This window comes from Chelonia mydas, chromosome 10 (assembly GCF_015237465.2).
Source record: "Chelonia mydas isolate rCheMyd1 chromosome 10, rCheMyd1.pri.v2, whole genome shotgun sequence".
In the NCBI taxonomy this organism is placed as follows: Eukaryota; Metazoa; Chordata; order Testudines; family Cheloniidae; genus Chelonia; species Chelonia mydas.
Genome location: NC_051250.2, coordinates 10274264 through 10290838, shown reverse-complemented (window position 1 = coordinate 10290838; position 16575 = coordinate 10274264). Strand labels below are relative to the sequence as shown.

The 16575-nt window shown below is 41.6% G+C and overlaps 1 protein-coding gene across 2 annotated transcripts in view; it reads left to right on the top strand.

The window, feature by feature from the left end:
- Nucleotides 1–16575, top strand: part of SDK1 (sidekick cell adhesion molecule 1) — a 646346-nt gene that overhangs the window by 540926 nt on the left and 88845 nt on the right. For both annotated transcript variants that reach the window (XM_037910909.2, XM_043523779.1), the window contains exons 27-29: nucleotides 5444–5559; nucleotides 6388–6577; nucleotides 9385–9483. In XM_037910909.2, the coding sequence (XP_037766837.1) occupies nucleotides 5444–5559; nucleotides 6388–6577; nucleotides 9385–9483 (405 nt within the window). The remainder of the gene's footprint in view (nucleotides 1–5443; nucleotides 5560–6387; nucleotides 6578–9384; nucleotides 9484–16575) is intronic.

The window sequence follows — 16575 nt, the reverse complement described above, 5'->3', positions numbered from 1 at the left end:
GCTATCAGTGCCACCTTCCAAAATTGTGCCCGTAGATCTGCATAAATGTAACCCACATATGCGCAAGCTAACAAGAGCATAGAAATTGTTCTGTCCACCTGATCTGAGTATGCAGATATTAAACTAGTTTAGAGACTTCCAGTTGCCAGAAGAAAGCAGTCTCTATAATATCAAGGCAGTAATAAATAACTGGTAACTGTAGCAACAGCAGAAGCTAGATCTTGCAAAGCTGTTAGCTAGGGAACTTCAGACAAAGCTTCTTTCTCTGACCCAGCCTGCATGCCTATGACGTAAATTGATTTTATATTGCAGGTGAATAATTAGATGGAGTGATCCTACTTGGATAAAATACTCAATAGTAAAAGTGAATTACTCTTGCATGTGACCTGTATTTAAGCAATGCTCATGTTTGTTATTTTTCTTCAAAATCATTTAAACCTGAGTGCTTTGAAACTTAATACTGTACATGCTGTGTGTGTATATGCACATCTGCTTGTATGTAAATAAAGACAATGTGCCAAAGCTACCAATGGAAGCAACAGGTGCTCAGCACCTTGCATGATTTGGTCTCCTGGTTCAGACAACTAATCTTTGAACTAACTGAAGGTAAAAGGTTAAACAAACTCTTGGAGCCCCTTCCTTTTAAAGTGTTGGGTTTTTCCTAGTAACTGGAATGTTATTGCTAGGGGTATTTTAAACAAGACATGTTTGTAATGGAGTTTGAGATAGTATGTCCCAGAATAAAATAGTTTTGAAGAGCTCCGTATCATTATAAGGAGATAACTGCATTTCCTCTTTTCTCTATTGCTGTTCAAACAATTCCTCTGAAAAATAACAGATACTGAGATTAAGTGATTTCATAAAACCTTGGGATGATAGTGGTCCAGATCATCCATTAAAGATCAAAGGTTCCATGTGTATATTTCAGCATTTTCTCTCCCAATGTTAAAAAAATATTTAATTTGGCAAGCAATTCTAGAGGAGAAGGAAAGAAAACCAGAATCAAAATGATGCTGAACACTGGTTTGGGTCATAAGGACTAGTTTGTTTGTTTGTTTGTTTTCCATGTATTTTCTTTGGTATCTGTATCTGTTGCGAGAATAAAGCATCTTGGTGCACAGTTAAGAATCATACATTAGGCTGCATCTTTTCAGATGAAGTAGCACAAGAAAACAAATGTTGGTGGAGCAACCTGCCATGTTGAAAACAAAAACTTCATCAAGGCTGAAATTAACCTGACAGGCCTTGTATTCATGGGCATGGCTGGGCTAAAGTGTGAGTAGGGTACCCCTAAAGCCAGAGCGTGGAGAGGGAGGATTCAAGGCAAAGCAAGTCCCATCAGCCACTTCTTTCAGGGAGTGAGCATAATAGTAATACTTAACATTTATACAGAGGTCTATATGCTCAGAATGCCTTACAAAAATTCTCCCAACATTCCTGTGAGGTAGGTAGAAGGTGGGTAAGAATTGATATCCTACATTACAGATGGGGAGACTTAGGCTGATTTTAACTGGAATTGTGGGTGCTCAGCGCTCTTGACAATCAGGCCAAAGTTGACTCATCCAAGGCCACGCAGTGGCAGAGCCAAGACCGGAGCCTGTATTTCTCAACTGCCAGTGCAGAGCTCTAACCGACAGCCCAGGGTGGCAGCCTGAGAAGTGAGTTCAGGCACTAACCTCATTCTTGGTATCCTATATGTCAGTGCAGCTGGATGAGTCCACGATCCTTATTAAAAAGAAAAATTGCATCTGGATGACTATTTTTTCTAAGATTTGTGATTATGTCACTGTTAGCTGAGCAAACGTGCTAACCATAAGTTGCATGTCACTGCAGCTACTCTGTCTTTTAATGCATTTCATTATAAAGAAGGCTTGAGGCAACCAAACAGACTGAGCACGGAGAAACAATACTGGGATTGGTTGGGGGATGGCTTAAGAGTAGACAGCAGGAAGGATGAACAAAGTGAAAGGAAGATCCACATCCTGGATACAAAAACAGGTTGTTGAAGAGGAGAAAGAGATGAATTTGGGCTTCAAAAAGGACAGATTTTATTGATCCAAAATGTTTTTATACTCTGGGAACTTAAATAATTCAGTTAATTTCACTGTGTAATATAATCACAGAATGACAATTTACAAACTCTGTTTCCACTCATTGTGATGGGAATTGGTTTTCAGGATTACATATTTCAACTACAGAAATGCTAACTAGACCTTCACAGCGTTCATACAACCTTGATTCGAATGTTTCTTTCTTGATCCATAACCTCATGTTTTCACATAATTCATCTCAAATGCGCCAATCCACTGCCCTAGTATTTGTGGGCTCATAATGCTCCCTGATTACGTGGCTGTGCATAGCCACTCGTCTTACAAAATCAGCTGCTACACAAGCACAGTCACGTATCTGTGGGAGGATCAAGTTCTTAGTGTTTCAGACATTGATCCTCAGGAAGCAATTAAGATTCTGAGATAAAGCATTGCTTTATTGCAGAAATAGGGCCAAATCCTCAGTTGGTGTAAAGAAGCATTGTTCCATTGTAGCTGATGGAGCTATATCAGTTTACACCGGCTGAGGAGCTGGCCTATAAAGTCTAACTCGCTTTATAGACAAAGAGGGTTTCATGGTGCAACACTGTTATTTTTACCATAGCCATAGGTCTGAACCCTCACCTCTAACTAACATAAGATGTACAGATTGTCAGCTTTCAAATGTGACAATGATTCAGTCAACTTAAATGAGCTAATACAAGGAACCAGTGGACCACTCCACATGTGGCGTCTTCTAAGACAGTTGAATTTTCCTGGTCAAATCCAAAATAGAGACCAATAGTTTGTAAGGATTGTCACTGACATAGATAAAGACTATGAATCGTTGTTGCATTTTCAGTATGAGACTGTTCAAGTCAAGACAGGGATGTATAGTCCTGCCACAGTGAGGCACTCCAGGTACAATGGACAGAATGAGGCTATGGTGATGCTGAACGTAAGTGCAAAAGCATGAGCTTCTGCTAAGATCCAGTGGAAAATACCAGTAGATTCTCTGTAGTTTCCCAAGTCTGATCACGGAAAGTACCCTGTGCAGTTGGCATTACTTCTAACTACCTCATGGAGAACAGTAGATTGTCTCAACATTTAGCTTCAACTTTTCATGTCTTTTTTTCAACATTGTATTCTGGTTGTGGCACCCGATGAAAAACAACCATAAATTCAACCACCTTATCACTAAACACAATACACAAACACACACATTCACGTTCCCTGTCTAATGATCATTTTGAATCTGGTTCCCCCTTGGAATAGAAACATGACCATCAAAAAAAGAATTGCAGTGGAGTGCCAGAACAGACACAAACTAAAGATTTGTTAAGCACCTGATACACAAAAAAAGCTGCCATTTAGGTATTGTGCTTACATTCCTAAGGTAAAGTTTGGGGAAATATTTGCCGTGTCCATTACTGAGAGGTGAGAGAGACCATCAAGAGTCTGGGCTAGCAAATCTTCAGAAAGCTCCATGTCCTGCATTGTTAGACTTAGACTCTTCCTAGCAGTAATAAGTGATCATATACACAGCCTAAAGATGCATGCATACACTGTGGGGACAACTTCAGCCGCAACCTTCTGTGAACTCTGGAGAACTTATGGCAGCTGACCAAAAAGCAAAAGATTCTTCATAAAATAAAGAAGTCTTCTCTTGTAAAAAGGAAAATTCAAAGCAAATAAAATATGAATAAATCTGGCTAGAAAGGGGCTGCTTTCCTTTACACTTACTCTGATTCCTTTCCCTCTCCCTCCAAAGTAATTCATGTGGGAGTAGCTCTTTGTGAAGATCTACAGATAAAGTTATGGCAGGGATCCAAAGACATTCATGGCTCCTGGCAATCTGTTTTCCTCTAACATAATTATATCCTTGTGGGGGATAAATCTAGAAGAAGATAAAAAACACTTCAGCATAGAGAGGGGGAAAAAAATCTGATTTCAGTCTGCTGCATTGTCATGTGACGGTACTGTGTTTCTCTTGTCCCAAGTAATTGGTAACAGGAAAATTGTTTCAGAAATGACTGTATATGCGATTAACCTTCAGTGCACTGGGGTGCGGGTTGGTGAATTTTCCCCCCAATATATATTAATTCTTGTGTCATACTCATTATACTGTTCTTGCTGCTTACAGCCTCAGGAGAGAGCCCTCCATAACAGCTTTTCTTCTGCTTTCATTTGGACTGCAAGGAGAGTGCTGGCTTTTTCAGGGGCACTGTGCTCCCTTGGTGATGCACTCAAAACCTTATTCAAGCTTTCTTTTCCACGTGTGCTTGTGTAACATTCTCTTCCTTGGCAAATGAATGGTCTCTGAAGCTTGACAGGTGTATCATGCTTTAAAAAAGGATTACGCCCTTCAGACATTAGAAATGCACAGAAAAAAAGATGAAAGAGCCGAAATAAAATCTTGTTCATTGAACCTTTAAAAGCAGCCTCCAAATTTAATTGCATAACTGCATGGTGTTAAACTTGTGGTTGTGTGGTTCTTCTGTGATGCCTGGAGAGGTAATATAGTCAGAGGATGCAGAATCCCTCCGCTCTCAGGTTAGTGAGGAGTCTGTAATTTCAGTTGCAGTCGTATTTCTAGTTTCATAAGGCCCAATAATCACATTTTATAATTTAAATGAAATAGACGTCTTTCTTTTATACCCTGCTGATCCAAGCCGAGCTCCTCAGTGATAGATCTACAACATTGTCATTTTGTACACTACACCCTAATCGAAAAGCTTGCAGGTTGGAGCAGTCCTCAGTAAATCGGGAGGTCTGGGCTCAATCCAGAGGCTGGAATTGTTGCCAATTCTAGACAAGATGCTGTAATTTCCTTTCAGATAGCATAGGAAGCAGGGCAGATGTAAAACTTCTTGTCGGAACAGATTTGCACCTTCAGATAAATTTCCAGCATATAAGGATCTCAGGCTTTCAACACAGGGAAATAAAACGTGTGACAGAGATATTGAGAAAGATATTTACATTAGTCCAATGTTAACTTGATTCTCATTATTATAAAGTATATAGAATGCTGAGTGTTTAAATCCCAATTTCCATCTTTATCATTATTTTATAAAAATAAAACAAATGAGCACCCAGGAATGGACTGTCCATAGTTTAGAACCTTTGCTTGTTCACAAATGTCATGATCTGCAGGAAGAATTAGCGTAGAAGGAGGGATAGAGCTAGGAAAAATAGGGTAGATTTAAGAGGGGGAAATATAGGGTGAATATCAGAGAAAAATGGACATTCATCTGTTTTAGGCTGTGGAGAAGTCTTGCAACGGACACTGAAAACTAGACTAAACAAGACAGATGCAAATGCTCTGTAGGGAACAATCCTGAGCTGGCAGGGCGATGGACTAGGTGACATAATAGGGAAGACCTGTCTCTAATGTCTGTGATTCCATATGATTGCAGTTCCTTCTGCTCCCCCTGAGAATGTGTCAGCTGTAGCTGTAAGCTCCACCCAGATCCTACTGACATGGACATCAGTACCTGAACCAGAGCAGAATGGACTTATCCTGGGCTACAAGGTACACAGTTGAGATTTCATGCTGTCAAGTGTTTTAATACATTTGCTAGGCTGTTTTTCCATTTGATAGTTATTATCTACCAGATGCATATTAATTTACCCATTTATCTTTTGAGAAGGGTCAGGAAATGTGCTCTTTCTTCAGAGGAGTGATCTGATTGGTTTAGGGTATGTCTACACTTGGAGCTGGAGATATAAACTACACTAGCTCTGATCAAGCTAGCATGCTAAAAATAGTGTTGCCACAGTGATGTGAACACCAGGAGCGGGCTAGGTACCCCAACTTCATACAAACTCAGATGGGTATGTACTCGGGGCAGCTAGCTTCTCCTGCTGCTCACATCGCATGTCTACTTTCTGTTTAAAGCATGCTATGTCTCCTTGAACTGGAATTTACACCTGCAGCTCAAAGTGGAGACCATAGAAAGGGATATCAGTCAAGATCCTGGAACAGGCTTGCCCATACTCACCTCATCATCCCAGATCATTGCAGTTCAGTCACCAGAGATCAGGGCAAAGTATCCAGCAGAGTTGCATTGTTTCTAACAATGCCCTCTGTCTTCTAAAGTCATAATCTCTCAGGTTCAAGCATGCAGTATCACTGATTTCCCTTCACATGTACAGCAGTTCATGGCTTATCCTCTGTGTTATATACAGCCAGTGCTCATGTCTATGGGATTACCTGTTTACTCTGTGCAAAAGAGTGCAGTTGAATCTGTTGTTTTATATTTTAAGATCAGGAAGAACTCAAAATACATACAATCTTTCTTGCAATCCTTTTGAATAATGATTGATAACCGTACTTTTTCTGTTGTGTTTATTCTTGCAGATTCTGTTTAAAGCAAAAGATTTGGACTCTGAACCAAAGACCCAAATAGTGAGAGGTAACCACACCCAGTCTGTCCTGCTGGCCAGCTTGCGGAAATATGTGCTTTATGAGATTCAGGTGCTGGCGTTCACACGTATTGGAGATGGGGTCCCTAACTTCCCTCCAGTCATAGAGAGAACCAAAGATGATGGTGAGTTTATGGGTCGCTCAAGTGTTCTTCCTATACATTCTAGCATTTCTTTTTAAAATCAAAGCTGTTTTCATTATGCAAGCTTTAAATGTATAGCCTAGATTTGCTTACAATTTTAACATAAAGAATCTGATCCTTGGCTAGTGTCAATTAGCACAATGTTGGGGGCAAGCTGAGGTTCTGGGCCCAAAAACTGAAAACATTTCCCCTCATAATTGACAAAAGCAAAAAACTCTATTTCTCACTCATTCAAACCTCATACAGTTAGTTCCAGTTGGAGTGAAGTTTGACAGCCCAGTTATGAACTTCTACAGAACTACAATCTTAGCACTAAAAAAAGAAATGCTATAATAGGACACAATAAACAAATTTAGCCCTGAATGGTCCTGAAGGAGATATGGAGTTTCGCATTCCAGTAAGAGGATCTATACCAATGTTCTGCAAAAGAATACCCTGTGCTGCCTTTACCAGGAAAGGTACTTTGACTGGGCATCAGGGAATGAGAGAAGTCCAAATGCATGCACAGCAGCGAGGGGGTTTCCCCCGTTCAGTTCTCTCCTTAGCCATTGGCTGGGTAAGGGGGTATGGGGACAGTTGAATGCGTGCTGCATTCCCCTCCCCACCTTGCCTATTTGAGCCAGCTGCATGGGCAGCCCTGGCTCAGGCATGCTGGCTGCTGCAGAAGTCATAGAGGTCACAGAAAGTCACGGAATCCGTGACTTCCGCAACCTCCGTGACAGACTTATAACACTGTTATAATTGCTGACTCGTCATAACTTGCAGCTGGTGCCCAGGAGTAAAGGCGAGAAGAGCCAGCTTCCAGAGGTCAACAAGACCTCCAGGATTGTGCAGCTGGACCTTGCTGTCATGAAGTAGAAGAACTTTGAAGTCTTTGAGGACTGAGGTTCCCCACTCATGCCTTTGTGGCCTCTGTCACTCCAGCCTCCTTACGTGGAGAACCAGGGGAAAGAGGTTTCACAACTGAACTGAGTCCCTGAGTAGACCAGGAAGGATGTACCTCAAGTTATTTTTTGGTTTGTGGTAAAAGCCCTGGAACCCTCGCTGGAACAAATTAATTAAATGCCTCATATGTGAGAGTGGGGCAGGCAATGAAGTGCCCCTCCACAAGGTAAAATTAATAAAGTTGCAGCCTGCTGTTTAAACCCAACCCACAGGTCTGTCAATCATTCACCTTCTTGTTCTGGTCAATAAGAGACTGATCTTTGAAAAGTGACCATATAAGCTTCCCTTTGTAATCCACCCCCCCCCCCCCCCCCAAGCCCGGCCACAGTGCTTCCTATGAGCTCAAACATTCCTCTGTGCAGTTTGATGTGCTGAAAGGACTAGAGCCACCCCCTGTTTCTGTTTAAACTTGTCCGTATGATGAGAGTATTCCTGGTGTATTTTCACTGCAGTTTCCATTAGCAGTAAAAATATTTTTCAGCTTTACAGATGTCAAACACTTAAAGGTAACCATTTTCTCTGCATTTTCAGTAGAGTATAAGCAAGTATAAAGAATGTGTCAGTTGAAAACTCTTTTTTTGTATTCATCCTAATAAAAATAAATAAAAATAAAAAACCCAAATACTTTTGGATCTAAAGCTCCCAACAGAAATTAAATAACTGTAGATTTCCATAAGAAACTTTATTTAAGTAATTACATTGGACTGAGAACATGTTCAGATTTCTGATTTAGTACAATATTTTCTGCAGTCCACAACAAAGCACTAAGGATGTGCCTTGCACATAGGAAGAGCGCAATTACCCCCAATCATTGCTTTAGTCATTCTCCTAACACACTAGCTGTGTGGTAACTTGGCCTTTTTCTAAGAGACGAGGCAGAGAGGAGATTATTGTTGCAAAACTCTTCAGGGAGATAGTGCATTCACTGAATTCCATAAACCAGAATGTAATGAGAAATGTTTAAGGTTGTTTGTCAAAGACAAGCTCATTATACCAGTTCCCTCCTAAAGTACATGTTGGCAAATGTCACAAATTGTTCTTCCATCTCCAAACTCCTGACATAAACATGTTGTGTCTTCTTTCAGTTCAATTTAATTAAAAGTATCATCAATGAGAGTGCAGGTGAGATTTGTACGTAAGGAGAATTTCAGAGCCTGCGTATTTGTGAATTCGCATAAACTCACCTTGTGAACCTGAGATGGACAACCTGGGTGCCAGCCATCTGTGTTAATGGGCTTCTGACCTCGCAAAGGTTCTCGAGCCTAGACACGCGTACAAAATGCATATGTAAAATCAGAAGGGAGTTCAAAGCTAGGGCTGCCAGCACAGTTAGACGATATTATTCAGTTTCAACAGGCATGAAGGGGATTAAGCTGACACATTATCTCTCTCTGTAAAGGTAGTTCAGTGCCTCGCACCCTAGAATATAATCAGCTATGTAGTGACTTAGATGAAGTGTGTAATCTGATTGGCTCACAGGGATTCCCAGCTATGTTGTTATGAGATCATTCTCACATAGGTCAGAACTCATTTGTCAAAGCATCCTTGTAACACACTTTTATAGGAGCAGCAAAACATTCTAGGGTGTGTGGTTGCGGTATTATATTTACTCTTCTGTGGTGCTAGAGGCACCCAGCCTTTCACAGAATTCCTCACCATGTAACCAGTGTGTGAATGTACAGCATCATAAGCTCACAGCCATCTCTGCAGTTCTGGTTAGATACTGCTTGGCCTGACGTCTGTATAGAGTAGACAGAGGAGTTTTTAAACAAGCAGCTGTCACAGAACTAGCAGTTCCTTTGGTACGTAATATCCACTTTTGTGATTTCGGTTGTTCTTTTCAGCCCCAGGACCTCCTGTAAGGCTGGTGTTCCCTGAAGTGAGACTGACATCAGTACGAATTGTATGGCAACCACCAGAGGAACCCAATGGAATTATTCTGGGTAAGAGAGGCAACATTTAAATTTCCAAACACAACGGTTAGGAAGAGGCGGAGATAGAACAGAAGGAGAACTATGAATATGTGCTTATTCTCCTCTTGCTTTCAGTACTAGAAAGCACATCCAAGCCAGTTCACAGGTGAACAAATGAAAATATTACATTGCTGTCAGCTGAGACGCATGGTACCCCTTGGTGGGATTTGGAAGGGTCAGTGAGATTCTGTATAACTAATGTAACACTCTTCTGATCCCCAGGGTGCACATTTGCATGAGTCAGATGCACGTCATCTCATGGCACTATATTTAAATTGTGTCCCATTTTTCTGTTTTGTATCCTTTTTAGATGAGTATCTGGGGAGTTGCCTCCTACTCTATGGCAGGGGAAGAGTTGGTTTTTCCCTTGTGATGTCTGGACCACCTAAGCTCTTAGTTGTATGTGTTCTTGTGTTTTGCTTTATTACTTTTCTTTGGAGAATACCATCTGTCAGGTCACAAGGAGTTAACTCACAATTAGCTTTTCATCAAGAGCAATAGTAGTAGCTAACTGAATGACAAGAATCTATGAAATATCTTCTCACCTTTCCTTTACCCTGACCTCTCAAGATGGCTTTCCAGCACACAAACCAGCAGTCACTTTTACAAAAACAATGTGATCTGTATGAAGATGTTTACAAGATATTAATCCATTCCTGCCTCTAATAATAAAGTACTGAGTAGTTAAATAGCACTTTTGTCTTCAAAGCTCTGGACTAATGTTAATAATCCTCCCACCAGCCCTGGTAGGTAGGTAGGGATGCTAATCCCCATTTTAAAAATGGGGAAATTGAGACCCTGACTTCTCATCTTGTACTCACTCTTTTAGACTCTGCTGCCTCGGTTCTGTCTCTAGGGTTACCTGGCATCGCTGTAGTTTGGGTTTGTATTTAGAATTCTGAGATAATTTCCCATAGCATTAGGATAATTTTAAGGGAGGCCCATAGTTTGGGTTTTACTAGATTGACAGTGTCCCTTTAAATTACAGGCTTTTTTTTTTTTTTTTTTGCATTTTGTTCAAATCTTGAGTCAATCGCTGTAGAAACTGCTCAGGTTCACGTCCTCCAAAAGTGCTCAAGTGAGGAAATCCTGGCACCTGAAGCAGCAGGCAAGTCGTCAGATGTGATTTGAAGGCAGCTGCTGCAGGGATCTCCTGAATACAAGAAAAAAAGTCTTTGCATGAAAGTTGGCACCAGTTAGCTGTCAGAGACAGAATCCTGCAGTTTGAGGTGTTGGGTGTCTGTCTGTTTTTTAAATAAAGGAGAACTACCTCCTATGTGCTTATTTCCAATGGAAACTAGGATTTGAAGCATAGAATGTGTCTACAGAAAATCCCAACTGATAAAGAATATTGGGAAAATATAAAAAAATACTTTATAAACTGTGCCTCCTCTGTCACACTATGCCTCATTGCTGATCTTTGCCTTATCTGTTTAGACTGTAAGCTCCTTACAGGAGAGACTATCTCTTATTCTGTGTTTGCACAGGGCCTAGCAAACTGCAGCCCCATTCTTGTATGGACTCTTAGGCGCTACCTCAATAAACATGATAAATAATAACATGAGGGTCCAAGGAAGGAAGTAGTTAGTTGGCAATGTCACAATGAAAGGGTAAGAATTACCCACATAGGGTATATCTTATCCCTTCTAACAAAAGAAGAGTACCCCAAAAATATGTGAAAAATAGCATAGCACTGCGACACTGTTGGAAAATGAAGGTTACAATTTGCTCTTTTTTCCTGTATTGTTTTTTTAAATCTCCTTACTGCAGTGAACTTTTAGAAAGCAATTGTAACCATCACAGCCAAGTGTACTGAACTGGAAATGTTGGTGAAAATAGGTTAATACAGTTCTGGAGGGCGCCCTGCAAACCATCAGTGGTGCTGGAAAGAGAAAATGTCTTTTTTTTCCCCTCAAGAGCAACATTAGAATCAAAGGCTTAGAATCAATGTTTCTGCTCTGCTAGTGTGGCCCTCTGAGCATTCAAACACCTTTGTAGCTAACATTTTTGTAATCCATATTAAAACATGTTCTAGCATTTCAGAGAGGGATTAGCAGCATGCAACACTGGCAGGCACCTAGAGGGAAAAATACTTGTTTGTTTAAATATTTTACTATAGAGAGCTGCAGATATTTCTAACTCCTCTTTTGGGAGTGTTGAAGTAACCACCTGGGCCCCTACTCTTCCTTCTTTTCTGCATTCCATCCACTTGCCACGAGACACAGTTCCTTTACATACTATTTAAACAAAGTGATGCATTACTATGGATATGTGCTCTTCATATCTGTGAGCGGTTCACTGAGAATGAGAGCTCATTCGGCACCCTTCCAGTCCCTGGTTAGTATTCCTCATGGTATCCTTGTGTCTAACATTTACCTGCAGCTTATTGCAAAACTGTGTGTAAGAACTCGTCTGAGAATTAGAACAAAAATTGGATATAATCCATTTTTGCAAATTCACATTTTAATCCTGTATTGCGTTTGCACACACCCTGGCCCTTAAATAGCACAAATGGTAAAATAAACAATCAGGCAGGCTGTAACTTTCCAATATCATTCCGCTTTTCCTAAGTTCTATGACAAATTAGTGAGTGTTTATCGCTCTGATGCATCACAGCCCATGTGAGCAGTGCTGTCGGTTCTGAAAGGTTTTGTATGGTGACAAGCTTGAAAGATGCTTTAGTATTCACTGTCTGTAGTCATTCTCCTGCCTGTTTGCTTTGGGGAATCAAGTGGTTGTGTTACAGTGACCTAACATTTAACAGGCAGTTTAAACTATTGCCTTTTATTCAGTTCAGAAAGCACAGCCATATGAAACTGATTGCAGACACTCAAAAAGTATTTTAAAAGATGCTCAGGCAAATGTAAGCACATTTGAAAAAAAAAAGACATTCCTAAAGAATATATCTATTTTTTTGTTATGCACTGTGGGCCTGATCCAAAGCCCACTGAAGTCAATGGAAAGGCTCCCAGGGATGGTAGTGGATTTAGGGTCAGGCATTATGTGGGAAAAGAGTAAGGAAAAGGCTAAAACAACTTAAAGTTAAAGTCACAGTTTCAAGGCAATTGCATCTGTATTCCTACTCTAGGGTCCTGGCTCCTCAGCCATCACCTCTCTTGGGTAAAGACCTGTGTTCCTCTCCCTTCTGATGGGTTTTCCAGGCTGCATAGCTCCCTGCCTACACTGAGATATTTCCAGTAAACCAGACTACCTAAACAGGCCAGCGTCTGCACTTTGCTTCTCTCCAGAGGCTATGAACAGCTGTAATTGCTCTCACAAATTACCACAGCTCTTTGTAGGCAAGCACATTTATTCTTAAGGTTAAAGCATTCAGAGAAAACATTAATAAAAATGAACCTAGACGCATACTAAAAAGCTTACAAGACGTCACCCCACCTGCAGCTTCAGGCTGTGGTAGGTATCAGTCCTGCAAAACCCACAACTATTTTTTTCCGGGATTACAAGTTCATTACGAGGTCAGATTCAGAGCCAGAACAACGAGAAATAGTTCAAACTTCCCTTTATATAGTTTGAACCTTTGATCACAGTTTGGCTTTACATAACAGGTGATCCAAAAACAATCACCCTCTCCACAGGGCATAGCTTCAGAAGGCTGGGGTTTTGTATAACTGGATGTGGGGAATTTTCACTCAACTCTCCCTAGGTATTCTCCCATCAACCTAACTACTACCTCATGGGGAAGTGGATTACTTACACTGATGGGAGAAGTGCTCCGATCAACCTAGGTAGTGTCTTCACTGAAGCACTGCAGCATTTTCATTGTAGATATTGCAAGAAATTGCTGTATCTGTCATGGTTACTGTGATTGGCCCTCTGGAATATCGTTCTTCTAGAATATCTTCCTGTCCCAGAAGACTTACTTGAGCCACGTCTTAAATCTTTTACTCTATTTTCCCCATGACCCTCTGGTTTCTTATATCTGAAAAAAGCCGTATTGTCATAATCTGTGTGTAATTTTTTTCATTCTGCATTTAAGTTTTATTCATAGAATCATAGAATCATAGAATATCAGGGTTGGAAGGGACCCCAGAAGGTCATCTAGTCCAACCCCCTGCTCAAAGCAGGACCAAGTCCCAGTTATATCATCCCAGCCAGGGCTTTGTCAAGCCTGACCTTAAAAACCTGTAAGGAAGGAGATTCTACCACCTCCCTAGGTAACGCATTCCAGTGTTTCACCACCCTCTTAGTGAAAAAGTTTTTCCTAATATCCAATCTAAACCTCCCCCATTGCAACTTGAGACCATTACTCCTCGTTCTGTCATCTGCTACCATTGAGAACAGTCTAGAGCCATCCTCTTTGGAACCCCCTTTCAGGTAGTTGAAAGCAGCTATCAAATCCCCCCTCATTCTTCTCTTCTGCAGACTAAACAATCCCAGCTCCCTCAGCCTCTCCTCATAAGTCATGTGCTCTAGACCCCTAATCATTTTTGTTGCCCTTCGCTGGACTCTTTCCAATTTATCCACATCCTTCTTGTAGTGTGGGGCCCAAAACTGGACACAGTACTCCAGATGAGGCCTCACCAGTGTCGAATAGAGGGGAACGATCACGTCCCTCGATCTACTCGCTATGCCCCTACTTATACATCCCAAAATGCCATTGGCCTTCTTGGCAACAAGGGCACACTGCTGACTCATATCCAGCTTCTCGTCCACTGTCACCCCTAGGTCCTTTTCCGCAGAACTGCTGCCTAGCCATTCGGTCCCTAGTCTGTAGCGGTGCATTGGGTTCTTCCGTCCTAAGTGCAGGACCCTGCACTTATCCTTATTGAACCTCATCAGATTTCTTTTGGCCCAATCCTCCAATTTGTCTAGGTCCTTCTGTATCCTATCCCTCCCCTCCAGCGTATCTACCACTCCTCCCAGTTTAGTATCATCCGCAAATTTGCTGAGAGTGCAATCCACACCATCCTCCAGATCATTTATGAAGATATTGAACAAAACCGGCCCCAGGACCGACCCCTGGGGCACTCCACTTGACACCGGCTGCCAACTAGACATGGAGCCATTGATCACTACCCGTTGAGCCCGACAATCTAGCCAGCTTTCTACCCACCTTATAGTGCATTCATCCAGCCCATACTTCCTTAACTTGCTGACAAGAATGCTGTGGGAGACCGTGTCAAAAGCTTTGCTAAAGTCAAGAAACAATACATCCACTGCTTTCCCTTCATCCACAGAACCAGTAATCTCATCATAAAAGGCGATTAGATTAGTCAGGCATGACCTTCCCTTGGTGAATCCATGCTGACTGTTCCTGATCACTTTCCTCTCCTCTAAGTGCTTCAGGATTGATTCTTTGAGGACCTGCTCCATGATTTTTCCAGGGACTGAGGTGAGGCTGACTGGCCTGTAGTTCCCAGGATCCTCCTTCTTCCCTTTTTTAAAGATGGGCACTACATTAGCCTTTTTCCAGTCATCCGGGACTTCCCCCGTTCGCCACGAGTTTTCAAAGATAATGGCCAAGGGCTCTGCAATCACAGCCGCCAATTCCTTCAGCACTCTCGGATGCAATTCGTCCGGCCCCATGGACTTGTGCACGTCCAGCTTTTCTAAATAGTCCCTAACCACCTCTATCTCTACAGAGGGCTGGCCATCTCTTCCCCATTTTGTGATGCCCAGCGCAGCAGTCTGGGAGCTGACCTTGTTAGTGAAAACAGAGGCAAAAAAAGCATTGAGTACATTAGCTTTTTCCACATCCTCTGTCACTAGGTTGCCTCCCTCATTCAGTAAGGGGCCCACACTTTCCTTGGCTTTCTTCTTGTTGCCAACATACCTGAAGAAACCCTTCTTGTTACTCTTGACATCTCTTGCTAGCTGCAGCTCCAGGTGCGATTTGGCCCTCCTGATATCTTTCCTACATGCCCGAGCAATATTTTTATACTCTTCCCTGGTCATATGTCCAACCTTCCACTTCTTGTAAGCTTCTTTTTTATGTTTAAGATCCGCTAGGATTTCACCATTAAGCCAAGCTGGTCGCCTGCCATATTTACTATTCTTTCGACTCATCGGGATGGTTTGTCCCTGTAACCTCAACAGGGATTCCTTGAAATACAGCCAGCTCTCCTGGACTCCCTTCCCCTTCATGTTAGTCCCCCAGGGGATCCTGGCCATCTGTTCCCTGAGGGAGTCGAAGTCTGCTTTCCTGAAGTCCAGTCATATTTCACTGACTCCGTTCAGTAATCTTTCCAGCTCTCCTCTCTGCCAGATTTCTGGGACTCTTTTATCCTTTGTTCCTTTCTGAGCTTCCTTGTTCATCTGCAGGAGCCTTTATAGCTCCTTTCGCAGTTATTGCTACATTGCTTCTTAATGCCCTGAGGCATGTATTAATTTCACTTTGAACACTTTCCATTTACCTCTATTGATTTGTCTTGTTTGATTTTACCCAACTCTTCCTGCATTCTTCCATCCTTTTATTGCTAAAATTCAGCAACCTAATAATTTTACCATTATAATTTCACTTCAGCTTAACTTAACCAAGCTCGATTGTGGCTTAGACCTCCATGCTTCAGATATTGCCTGTGTGTCACTCAAAAATAAGACAAGACTTGCTCTACCATGACTGAGCGTCTGCTGGGTACTCTGGAACATCAAAGGATGACATAGTAGAGAGTGACCCAAGAAACTAAAGATGCAGATTCCAACTATCTTTCAGGTGCTTTCGTGATAACAAGAGTGAGTTGGGCTTTAGATGTGGACTTCTGAGGAAACATCTGAGGGAAGAAGGTTGGAGTCTCTGATTGCATCAACTCTTTTTGAAACCACCAAGAAGGGGAATGCTTTCCCAGACTGCCAGCCAGCAAAGCAAATGTGGGAGAGAATGACGATAGCTTGTATTTTTTCAGATTGCACTGAAGGAGTTTGTATAGCTGTCAGAGACAAGTGAGTCTACTTGTTAATCTTCTAAACAGTAAAACTAGCATTAACAGTAGTGAGAATGTGTTCTTCTAAAAACTTGGTTATTATAATTCCCTGTATGTCAATCTATTTCCTTGATTCATTTGTACATCTGTCTATCATTAGTCTTAGCATTTAGTAATACAC